We start from the raw sequence: 12300 nt of genomic DNA on the forward strand, positions 1-12300 counted from the left end.
AACCATATTCCCCACCCCTCCACGCCTCCCTCATTTCCACCTGCCTCCTTCTCCCCTCATTCCCTCCTCCTCTCCTTTATTCTCTCTCCTTCCCTCTCACATTCCTTCTCTCCCTCCTTCCCTCATTCATTCCTTCCCTCCCATTCCCCTCTCCCTCGTTGCTTCTCATTCCCTCCCTCCCTCATCCCTCCCCCGGGCAGTGCGGCTCCTCCCCGGGGCGGGCCTGAGCCTGAGGGCGGGGCCTGTTGAGGCGGGGCCTGTGGGGCCGGGAGGCGGGGCCTGTGGGGCAGGGGGGCGGGCCTGAGGCCGGGGAGCGGGGCCTGAGGCAGGGGGGGCGGGCCCAGTGGGGCCGGGCCCTGTGAGGCCGGGGGGGGGGGGGGGGGGCGAGCCCTGTGAGGTCGGGGGGGGGGCGGGGCCTGTGAGGCCGTTGGGGCGGGGCCTGTGAGGCCGTTGGGGCGGGGCCTGTGAGGCCGTTGGGGCGGGGCCTGTGAGGCCGTTGGGGCGGGGCCTGTGAGGCCGTTGGGGCGGGGCCTGTGAGGCCGTTGGGGGGCGGGTCTGTGAGGCCGTTGGGGGGCGGGGCCTGTGAGGCCGTTGGGGGGGCGGGGCCTGTGAAGCCGTTGGGGGGGCGGGTCTGTGGGGGAGGGGCCTGAGCCGGGGGGCGGGGCCGTAGCCGCTCCGCTCAGCAGCATCCTCCACGCTCCGGGCTGCCCGCTATGTCGCGCCGGCCGCCGCTGCTCCTCGCCGCCGCGCTGGGCCTGGCGCTGGCGCTGACGCTCGCCCCCGCCCCGGGCCGCGGCTACTTCCCCGAGGAGCGCTGGGCCGAGGAATCGCCGCTGCTGCCGCCCCGCGTCCTGGTCGCCATCATCGCCCGCAACAGCGCACACGGCCTGCCCGCCTTCTTCGGCCACATAGACGAGCTCAACTACCCCAAGGACAGGGTCAGCCTGTGGTGAGCGGGGGGGCGGGGGTGGGGGGGGAGAGATGGGGGGTGAGATGGAGGGAAGGGAGGGGAGGGGTGAGTGAGGGAGGGAGGGAGGGGAAGGGGGAGAGATGGAGGGAGATGAGGGGCTGAGGGAGATGAGTCAAGTCAAGTCAAGTCAAGTCACATTTTATTTGTATAGCACATTTAAAAACAACCCACGTTGACCAAAGTGCTGTACATCTGATTAGGTACTAAGGAAAAAAATGAAACATACAGTAAGTAGCACGCAAACAGTTCACAGCGCCTCCTCAATGAGCCTCAAACGCTAGGGAGTAGAAATAGGTTTTGAGCCTGGACTTAAAGGAGTGGATGGAGGGGGCAGTTGTGATGGGGAGAGGGATGCTGTTCCACAGTCTAGGAGCTGCAACCGCAAAAGCGCGGTCACCCCTGAGCTTAAGCCTAGACCGTGGGATAGTGAGTAGCCCCAAGTCGGCCAACCTGAGGGACCTGGAGTTAGAGAGGGGGGTTAGAAGATTTTTGATGTGGGGGGGGGGGAATGTCCATTTAGGGCTTTATACGTGAATAGGAGGAGCTTGAAGTTGATTCTGTACCGTACAGGGAGCCAGTGGAGAGAGGCCAGAATCGGGGTGATGTGGTCCCTTTTACGGGTACCCGTCAGGAGTCTCGCTGCGGCGTTTTGGACCAGTTGCAGGCGGGACAGGGAAGATTGGCTGATCCCAGTGTATAGGGAGTTGCAGTAGTCTAGGCGGGAGGAAATGAAAGCGTGAATGATTTTTTCTGTGTCGTCGAATTGGAGGAAAGGTTTGATTTTATCTATGGTTCGAAGTTGGAAGAAGCTGGCTTTTACCACAGCGTTGACTTGCTTATCAATTTTAATGCAGAGTCAAATATCATGCCGAGGTTTTTGACATGCGGTTTGACTAGGCAGATAGACTTCCAAGACTGCCTGTATCAATTTGATGGAGTCGGGGGGGCCGAATAGGATGACCTCAGACTTGCTCTGAGGGGGGTGAGATGGAGGGGAGGGGGTGAGATGGAGGAGAGGGGGAGAGATGGAGGGGAGGGGAGGGGGTGAGATGGAGGGGAGGGGGGTGAGATGGAGGGAGGGGGAGAGATGGAGGGAGGGGGGAGAGATGGAGGGAGGGGAGGGGTGGATGGAGGGGAGGGGGAGAGATGGAGGAGGGGAGGGGGTGAGATGGAGGGGAGGGGGAGAGATGGAGGGAGGGGAGGGGGTGAGATGGAGGAGAAGAGGGGGTGAGGGAGTGAACAATGAGGGAAGGAGATGGAGGGAGAGGAGGCGGTGAGATGGAGATGAGGGGAGGGGTGGGAATAAGGGAGATGGAGAGGAGGGAAGGGGTGCGTGAGTGGACAATAAGGGAGGGGGTAGTGAGGAGAAAGGAGATGGAGGGTGAGGGAGATGTGGAGGAGGGGGTAGGTGAAGGAGGGGGAGATAGAATGAGAGGAGAAGAAGGGGCTGAGTGAGGATTGATCAGGGTGAGCATTGAAAAGGCGTCTGTGATTTTTGCAAGATTTCTACATGTGGTTTTGTATTCAGTCATTAAAGTGTGATCTTTATAAACAAATTCTGAATTTTAGGCACGTCTTTGTAAATGACATCAGAAAGAGTAAACTGAATTGGAAATTGCCATGGTTGTGTATTTAAGAATGATACTTTTCACAAACCTCCCCTCACGATGACTTTCTGGGAAGCCTTGTGTTGGTTGGTGCACTATCTATACACAGAGTCAAACTGTGGCTGGAGTGCTTGAATTCTGAGTCAAAGTGTATTTGAAATTGTCGACACAAGGCGAGACACCCCAAGATAAAGTAAACGAAATGGACAGGGATTTTCCTGGAAGGCTGGGTGTGTGCTGGCTCTCAGCCTGCAGAACACTGAGCTGCAGGGTTGGAGTGAGTGGGCAGTGGAGGAGGTGGGGCAGTTCCCATGGCTATTCACCCCCACCATCTCCGGTGGGAAAATGGAGACCTTCTGAAAGCATGAAATTTGATGCCTAAAGTGAACACTGTTGCCTAAAACTCAATTAGAAGTTGTTTTTTGATCTTCGGATTGATCCTGTGCAGCTGTCTTATCAGAGTGCTTGAGAAACCACAAAATGATGGTGTAATTCAGCAGAAGAATCAAGGAACTGCAGCTGTTGGTTTACACAAAAGGACAACAGAGTGCTGGAGTACCTCAGCGGGTCGGGCAGCATCTCTGGAGAACATGGATAGGTGATGTTTCACAGAGTGCTGGAGTAACTCTGCGGGTCAGGCAGCATCTCTGGAGAACATGGATAGGTGACGTTTCACAGAGTGCTGGAGTAACTCAGCGGGTCAGGCAGCATCTCTGGAGAACATGGATAGGTGACGTTTCACAAAGTGCTGGAGTAACTCAGCAGGTCAGGCAGCATCTCTGGAGAACATGGATAGGTGACGCTCTGGTTGGAGACCCATCTTTAGATTTAGATTTAGAGATACAGCGCGGAAACAGGCCCTTCGGCCCACCAGGCCCTTCGCCGCTCAGCGATCCCCGCACATTAACACTATCCTACACACACTAGGGACAATTTACACATATTACCCAGTCAATTAACCTACATACCTGTACGTCTTTGGAGTGTGGGAGGAAACCGAAGATTTCGGAGAAAACCCACGCAGGCCACGGGGAGAACGTACAAACTCTGTACAGACGGCGCCCGTGGTCAGGATTGAACCTGAGTCTCCGGCGCTGCATTCGCTGTAAGGTGGCAACTCTATCGCTGAAGAAGTGACCCGACCCAAATCTTTGCTTATCCATCGCCTCCTGAGATGATGCCCGACTTGCTGAGTTACTCCAGCACTTGGTGCTGTCTACTCATGGTTCCAGCGGCCCTCAAATGGGTTGAGTCTCTGCAGACTCCACGCTCAGACAGCATGGTCATCTTTTATAGTGACAGGGTTTGGGGAGCAGGCTGCCAGACGTGAGGATGAGGGGAGTGTAACTTGATCCCCTGCTGAAGATGTTGGCTGAGTGAGGAGGCGACTGCTTCACTTGTCCTGCACGAGCATTTGAAGGCTTTTACCGTGACCCTCTTTGGTGGTGTCTCTACAGTGCTTTGAGATAGTGCATATCTCTAAAGAGTACAGGAGAAAAGGCATCACTGCGCTGTGGAACATGTACCAGGTTTAAGGTTGTAATCAGAGAACATAGAATAGTACAGCACAAGAACAGGTCCTTAGGCCCACAACGTCTGTGCCGAATATGATGCCAAGACCATCACCTGTCTACCTGCACATAACCCATATCCCTTCAATCTCTGTTTACGCATATGCCTGTCCAAAAGTATTTTAAATGCCACTAATGTATCAGCTTCAACCACCAACCCTGGCAGTGCATTCCAGGCACTCACCACCCTCTGTGTAAAAAGAAATTGCCCCACACAAATCCTTTAAACTTTGCCACTCTCACCGTGAAGCTTTGCACTTCAAAAGACACTTGGACAGGTACATGGATAGGAAAGGTTTAGAGGGATATAGACCAAGTGGACCCGTTGGGCCCAAACCTCTCCTGCATTGGTGAAGACTCTCTCCTACCCCCCCCCCCCCTCCCTCTCTCCTCCCCCCCCCTCCCTCTCTCCTCCCCCCCCCTTCCCCCTCCCTCCACCCCCCCTCTGCCATCCCTCCCTCCTCCCCACCCCCCCACTCCATCCCCCTCAAACCCCCTTATCCTTCCTCTTCCCCCCTCTCCCTCCTACCCCATCCCTCCCTCCCTAGGAGATAGATTTAAACTTTAAATTGTGAATAACTTTAAAAATATGACACCGATTTCAATGAAACTTCTTCCATTGGCACCAAAGGGACGACGGTGAGTAAGGTGGGCCTATAATTGCCATGCTATCATGTACCGTTTTGGCTGTAGTTCAGGACCTGTTGGGCCCAAACCTCTCCTGCATAGGTGCAACATCTCCCCTCCCCACTCCCCTTCCCCCCTCCCTCCCTCCTTTCTCCCCTTCTCCTCCTCCCCTCCCTTCCCCCCTCCCTCCCCCCCTTTCTCCCCTCCTCCCCTCCTTTCCGCTCTCCCCCTTCACCTCCCTCCTCCCTTTCCCCTCCCCCCCACTCTATCCCCCTCAACCCCCCTTATCCTCCCCCTCCCCCCTCCCTAGGAGATAGATTTAAACTTTAAAATGTGAATAACTTTAAAAATATAACACTGATTTCAATGAAACCTCTTCCATTGGCACCAAAGGGACGACGGTGAGTAAGGTGGGCCTAAAGTTGTCGCGCTATGTTGGACCGTTTTGGCTGTAGTTCAGGAACAAACAAACAAACGAGAGTTTTAGTATATAGATGAGTCAAGCGTGGGCAAATGTGACTAGGTTGGATGGGGCATGTTGGTCGGCATGGACAAGATGGGCCGAAGGGCATGTTTCCATGCTGTATGACTCTGGGACTCTAAGCTCTCTTACTCTGATTGCCATGGTGGGAACTGAGGGCAGTGGTGAATGTCATCACTTTGTGTAAGAAGGAGCTGCCGATGCTGGAGTAACTCAGCAGGACAGGCAGCATCTCTGGATAGAAGGAATGGGTGACGTTTTGGGTCGAGATCATTCTCCAGACAGTGTATGTGCCCGCTGACAAGTGGTTGGTGACACATGGGTCACAGTCCCTTTCATCAGGTCTTGTCATCAACCTTTATCAGACAGAAAGCAAAGAGTGGGGATAAATGGGTCCCTTTCGGAATGGCAGGCAGTGACCAGTGGGGTACCGCAAGGTTCGGTGCTGGGACCCCAGCTATTTACGATATACATTAATGACTTAGACGAAGGGATTAAAAGTACCATTAGCAAATTTGCAGATGATACTAAGTTGGGGGGTAGTGTGAATTGTGAGGAAGATGCAATAAGGCTGCAGGGTGACTTGGACAGGTTGTGTGAGTGGGCGGATACATGGCAGATGCAGTTTAATGTAGATAAGTGTGAGGTTATTCACTTTGGAAGTAAGAATAGAAAGGCAGATTATTATCTGAATGGTGTCAAGTTAGGAGGAGGGGGAGTTCAACGAGATCTGGGTGTCCTAGTGCATCAGTCAATGAAAGGAAGCATGCAGGTTCAGCAGGCAGTGAAGAAAGCCAATGGAATGTTGGCCTTCGTAACAAGAGGAGTTGAGTATAGGAGCAAAGAGGTCCTTCCACAGTTGTACCGGGCCCTGGTGAGACCGCACCTGGAGTACTGTGTGCAGTTTTGGTCTCCAAATTTGAGGAAGGATGTTCTTGCTATGGAGGGCGTGCAGCGTAGGTTCACTAGGTTAATTCCCGGAATGGCGGGACTGTCGTATGTTGAAAGGCTGGAGCGATTGGGTTTGTATACACTGGAATTTAGAAGGATGAGGGGGGATCTTATTGAAACATATAAGATAATTAGGGGATTGGACACATTAGAGGCAGATAACATGTTCCCAATGTTGGGGGAGTCCAGAACAAGGGGCCACAGTTTGAGAATAAGGGGTAGGCCATTTAGAACGGAGATGAGGAAGAACTTTTTCAGTCAGAGAGTGGTGAAGGTGTGGAATTCTCTGCCTCAGAGGGCAGTGGAGGCCAGTTCGTTGGATGCTTTCAAGAGAGAGCTGGATAGAGCTCTTAAGGATAGCGGAGTGAGGGGGTATGGGGAGAAGGCAGGAACGGGGTACTGATTGAGAGTGATCAGCCATGATCGCATTGAATGGCGGTGCTGGCTCGAAGGGCTGAATGGCCTACTCCTGCACCTATTGTCTATTGTCTATTGTTTATTGTCGCCCACAGCGTTGTACAGCAGGCGTTACGAGAGATGACCTCTGAATGGTATCCAGCCTCAGATCAAAAATAGCCTTTCCCACAAATATCTTTGCCTTTTTTTTGCCAATAACTTTGTTTGTGTTGTCTGGTTCTTTACTTATTCACCAAAGGCAAGAGTATTTTTCTCTCTACCCTGATGAGCTATTTCTGAATTTGCTCAAAAGTGTTTCATTGTCACATACTGAAAACTGAAAATGAAATTCGCACTTCCAGCAGCACGTTTTTAGAATAACCCAATTTAAACTTCAAATTGCCACTGAAGTTTAATTTACACTCTCCTATTTCCAGAATAAAGCCGCAACTAGATGCCTGGGTCCATATGGCAGAATACCAAAGATGTGTACTTACAAAATTCTTAAGGGATTGGACAGGCTAGATGCAGGAAGATTGTTCCCGATGTTGGGGAAGTCCAGAACAAGGGGTCACAGTTTAAGGATAAGGGGGAAGTCTTTAAGGACCGAGATGAGAAAGTTTTTTTTCACACAGAGAGTGGTGAATCTGTGGAATTCTCTGCCACAGAAGGTATTTGAGGCCAGTTCATTGGCTATATTTAAGAGGGAGTTAGATGTGGCCCTTGTGGCTAAAGGGATCAGGGGGTATGGAGAGAAGGCAGGTACAGGATACTGAGTTGGATGATCAGCCATGATCATATTGAATGGCGGTGCAGGCTCGAAGGGCCGAATGGCCTACTCCTGCACCTATTTTCTATGTTTCTATGTACAAAGTGCTGGAGTAACTTAGCGGGTCAGGCAGCATCTCTGGAGAAAATGGATAGTCATTCATTTTCTCCAGAGATGTTGCCTGACCTGCTGAGTTATTCCAGCACTTTATGTCTATCTTTGTTATAAACTGCAGATCTCTGTTTCCACATGGTTGTGTGCAGTGCATGGAATTGATCTGATTTACGTGCGTTTTGTTTTATGCGCTGCCTTTCAAGCAGCTAACCCACCCCCGCGTAAAAAGAGAGGTGCCTGGACTCGGAGATAAGCAAATGCAAGTTCAATAACTTAATTAAAAAATATATTAGTGCAAAACAAAAACCTGAAGACCCAAGGTAGATTGTACTCTGTAGTTTAGTTGGTGTTTGTAGTTTAGTTTAGTTCAGAGATACAGCACGGAAACAGGCCCTTCTGCCCACAGAGTCCACACCGACCAGCGATCCCTGCACGCTAACACTATCCTACACACACTAGGGACAATTTACATTTGTACTAATCCAATTAATCTACAAACCTATATGTCTTTGGAGCGTGGGAGGAAACCGAAGCTCCCGGAGAAAACCCATGCAGGTCATGGGGCGAACGTACAAACTCCGTACAGACAGCACCCGTAGTCAGGATGGTGAGGCAGCAACTCTACCACTACACCACCCTTAGTGTTCAAGAATCTGTGTAGGAAGGAACTGCAGATGCTGTTTTAAACTGAAGATAGACACAAAAAGCTGGAGTAACTCAACGGGACAGGCAACATCTCTGGGGCGAAGGACATTTTAGGTCGAGACCTTTCTTCAAGTTTGTTCCTTGGCCACCATCTCTCACTCTGTACACTTCCCTTTGGAAACATAAGTGCAAATACCAAGTCGTAATCCGTATGCCCACTAATGACCACAAACTGGGTCCTCCTAACCCACCCACTCAATGCTCCCAGTGTTGCCAATTAGTCAGCTTGTGTGGCAGGCAGCCACAAGTGTGTTGCAATTTCTTCCAGTGAAACGTCTGAAAATCAAAGCCATCATTTAGTGAGTCCTTCATCCTTTCTAGCAGTGGATTGGCAGGGAATGGAGGGATATGAATCATGTGCGGGCAGATGAGGTTACTTTGTGTGGAAGCAAGGAACTGCAGATGCTGGTTTACAAAAAAGTGCTGCATTAACTCAGCGGGTCAGGCAGCGTCTCTGGAGATCATGACAGATAGAGGACATGACAGTCAACCTCACAAGCCTAACGGGAGCAACGATTACTACATGGAACAGTACATCGCTGGAACAGGCCATTCGGCCCACAATATCATTTTTTTTTCCTTCATATTTCAGATACATCGCGGAAACAGGCCTTTTCGGCCCACCAAGTCCGCACCGCCCAGCGATCCCCACACATTAACACTATCCTACACACACTAGGGACAATTTTTTACATTTACCCAGTCAATTAACCTACATACCTGTACGTCTTTGGAGTGTGGGAGGAAACCGAAGATCTCGGAGAAAACCCACGCAGGTCACGGGGAGAACGTACAAACTCCTTACAGTACAGCACCCGTAGTCAGGATCGAACCTGAGTCTCCGGCGCTGCATTCGCTGTAAGGCAGCAACTCTACCGCTGCGCCACCGTGCCGCAAATGGCACATCAATGGCAATGTCTGTGCTAAATACGATGCCAAGTTCAACTAAACTCATCTGCCATCAAATGATACATTCCCCTACATTCCCTGCATATCCACATGCCTATTTAAAGCCTCTCAAACACTACAATTGTCCCTCCTCCACCACCACCCCTGGCAGCACATTCCAAGCATTTGCCTCTCTCAGTGTAAAAGAAAACTTGCCCAGCACATCTCCTTGAAACTTCCCTCCTGATGTTACAGCTATGCCTTCTAATATTAACATTTCCATCCTGGGGAGAAAGGTTCTGACTGTCTACCCTATCTATGCTTTGCATAATTTTATATATATCTGTTAGGTCTCTGCTCAGCCTCTGGCACCCCAAAGAAAACAACCCCAGTTTGTCCAACCTCTCCTTCGAGCTAATGCCCTCTAATCCAGGCAGCATCCTTGCAAATCTCTTCTGCACCCATAGCAACGCCTCCACATCCTTCCTATATCGGGGGTGATCAGATCTGCACACAATACTCCAAATGCAGCCTGACCAAAGTCGTCTCACGCTGCACCACGACTTCCTGACTCTTGTACTCAAAGCCCTGACTGATCAATGTTTTGAGAAAGCTGTCTCGGGATTGAAACATTAATTGTTTATCTTTCCATAGATGCTGCCTGACCTGCTGAGTTTTCCCCGACATTTTCTGATTTTACTTATAACGTGTTATCCCCAAAATACCACCCTTTCAATCCCATGCCACCGACACCAGCTAACTCACCCATTCCAGCAAGTATTCAGGCTATTGAGTTAGCCTGGCCTGATATCTATTTCTGTGCCGTAATCTTGCATGTGGATGGAGCTACTAGTAATTTTATCCTACACTTTCCTGGCTTCACACTTCTCATCTTTCAAAGTCAACAGGAGAGCACTGCAAGGAATTTTTGGTGACTTCAAAAATATAATTCTTGTGTAAACTTCTTCTGCACATGAAAGGAAGCTGCTATCGTGTCAGTTTTTTTTTTTTTTAGCTGGAGATTTTTAATGTACTTGCACGCAAACACACTTGTGCCCTCTGTCACTGCCTGTCGTTCACTATCCTCCAATTCCATCTCCTTTACTGGAAACCCTCTCGATTAGAGAATGAAGATTCACCCTTGCAGAATTCACACATCCAAACTTTTGAGAAACATTATAAAATTTGCCGTCACGGTATTTATGTGGGTGAGAAATAAATTAAATAGTCACCTCTGATGCTGGGATGCTGACTGGCCTGTTGAGTTACTCCAGCACTTTGGGTCTTTTTTTTTTGTAAACCAGCATTTGCAGTTCCCAGCTTTTACACAGGACTAATACGTTTAGTTGCCAATAAGATTGAAACCAAAAGGTCTTCTGCTTTGTGTAGGAAGGGACTGCAGATGCTGGTTTACACCGAAGATAGACACAAAAAGCTGGAGTAACTCAGCGGGACAGGCAGCATCTCTGGAGGAAAGGAATAGGTGAGGTTTCAGGTCGAGACCCTCCTTCAGACAAAGATCTTTAGCTGAACTGCATCTCTTTCTTCCTTTGCTTGGCAAAGCTTGTAATGTTCCGCTCCCTCAACTCGACTTCCCAATTACTCTTGGATTTTAGCTTAGAGATACCGCACGGAAACAGGCCCTTCAGCCCACTGAGTCCGCATTTCCATCAATCCCCGTGCACTACCCTACACACCAGGCACAATTTACAGAGGGCAATCAACCAACCAATCCGCACGTCTTTGGAGTGTGGGAGGAAACCGGAACACCCGGAGAAAACCCACGCAGTCCCAGGGAGGGCGTGCAAACCACATACAGACAGCACCTGTAGTCAGGATGCAACCTGGCTCTCTGGCACTTTGAGGCAGCAACTCAAACGCTGCGCCACCACGCCTCTATTTCTCTAATTTCTCTCCTGTTCCTTCTCATGTTCTTTGTAAATCCACACCTTGCACATCCTTGCGACTGACTTGAACTGTATCCGTGCCTGTTGATCTCCACAAACATATTTACCTCCCACTCTGCTTTTTCTCCTCTCACCCGAAACATCACCTATTCCTTTTCTCCAAAGATGTACAGGTATGTGGGTAAATTGGCTTGGTAAAGGTAAACCTTTCCCCAGTGTGTGTAGGGTAGTGTTAATATGCGGGGATCGCTGGTCGGCGCGGATCCAATTGGGCCGAAGGGCCTGTTTCTGCGCTGTATCTCTAAACTAAACCTGTCACCCTGATCCCTGCCTTTGTTACATCTTCATCTCACTGTTCTAACACTCCTCCCTTTTCCCGATCTCCTTAAACCTGGAAATATCCTGGTTCTGTTTTAACTAGTACTAAACACCATAAAAATCTCCACCTGCTATTGTCTATTGTCTATGCTGTTCATATTAGTTCCCAATTCCATATCTCCAGTTTCCCTCTCCCCTGACTCTCAGTCTGAAGAACGGTCTCGACCCGAAACGTCACCCATTCCTTCTCTCCAGAGATGCTGTCTGTCCCGCTGAGTTACTCCAGCAGTTTGTGTCTACCTTTGATTTAAATAAGCATCTGCAGTTCTTTCCTACACTGTTTACATACAAGTGCATTTTCTATTGGGCATGTATCTCGTGGGCAAGGCAGCGACTAGTAGCTGCTCAGATCACGTCTTACAATGAAACATTTGAAAGCTGAAAAGTGTTGCAGTTTAAATAACTTAGCTCCTGCCTGTACATGTTTCGTCACAAGCACAGATTTCACTCACTCTGTTAGCATTAATCTTGATCTCGTTTATTTAGAGTTGAGTTATATTAACGGTGGTGTATGTGTCCAGTCTTGTTCAAAGAATTCCGTGCCACTGATTTGGGGCCCCATTTAGGCAGAACTTTGCTCAAGGAGATGGAGCACTGACATTTGATCTCAGCAATAGAATTCGGTAACTGGATTAATCCTGAATGCGTTAACTCACTCCATGCCAGTGCTGGGACGATGTGTAGGAAGGAGCTATAGATGCTGGTTTACATCGAAGATGGACACAAAATACTGGATTAACTCGGCAGGACAGGCAGCATCTCTGTTGAGAAGAAATGGCGGGACTGTCATATGTTGAAAGACTGGAGCGACTAGGCTTGTATACACTGGAATTTAGAAGGATGAGAAGGGATCTTATCGAAACGTATAAGATTATTAAGGGGTTGGACATGTTAGAGGCAGGAAACATGTTCCCAATGTTGGGGGAGTCCAGAACA

General features: G+C 50.0%; 1 protein-coding gene across 1 annotated transcript in view; it reads left to right on the forward strand.

Annotated features, from left to right (window-relative positions):
• The first annotated feature begins 660 nt into the window (after positions 1–660).
• LOC144610646 (procollagen galactosyltransferase 1-like) overlaps positions 661–12300 on the forward strand; it is a 48839-nt gene continuing 37199 nt past the window's right edge. The window contains exon 1 of the mRNA XM_078429508.1: positions 661–949. Coding sequence (XP_078285634.1) covers positions 714–949 — 236 coding nt within the window. The 5' untranslated portion in view covers positions 661–713. The remainder of the gene's footprint in view (positions 950–12300) is intronic.

This window comes from Rhinoraja longicauda, chromosome 37, assembly GCF_053455715.1.
Source record: "Rhinoraja longicauda isolate Sanriku21f chromosome 37, sRhiLon1.1, whole genome shotgun sequence".
In the NCBI taxonomy this organism is placed as follows: domain Eukaryota; kingdom Metazoa; phylum Chordata; class Chondrichthyes; order Rajiformes; family Arhynchobatidae; genus Rhinoraja; species Rhinoraja longicauda.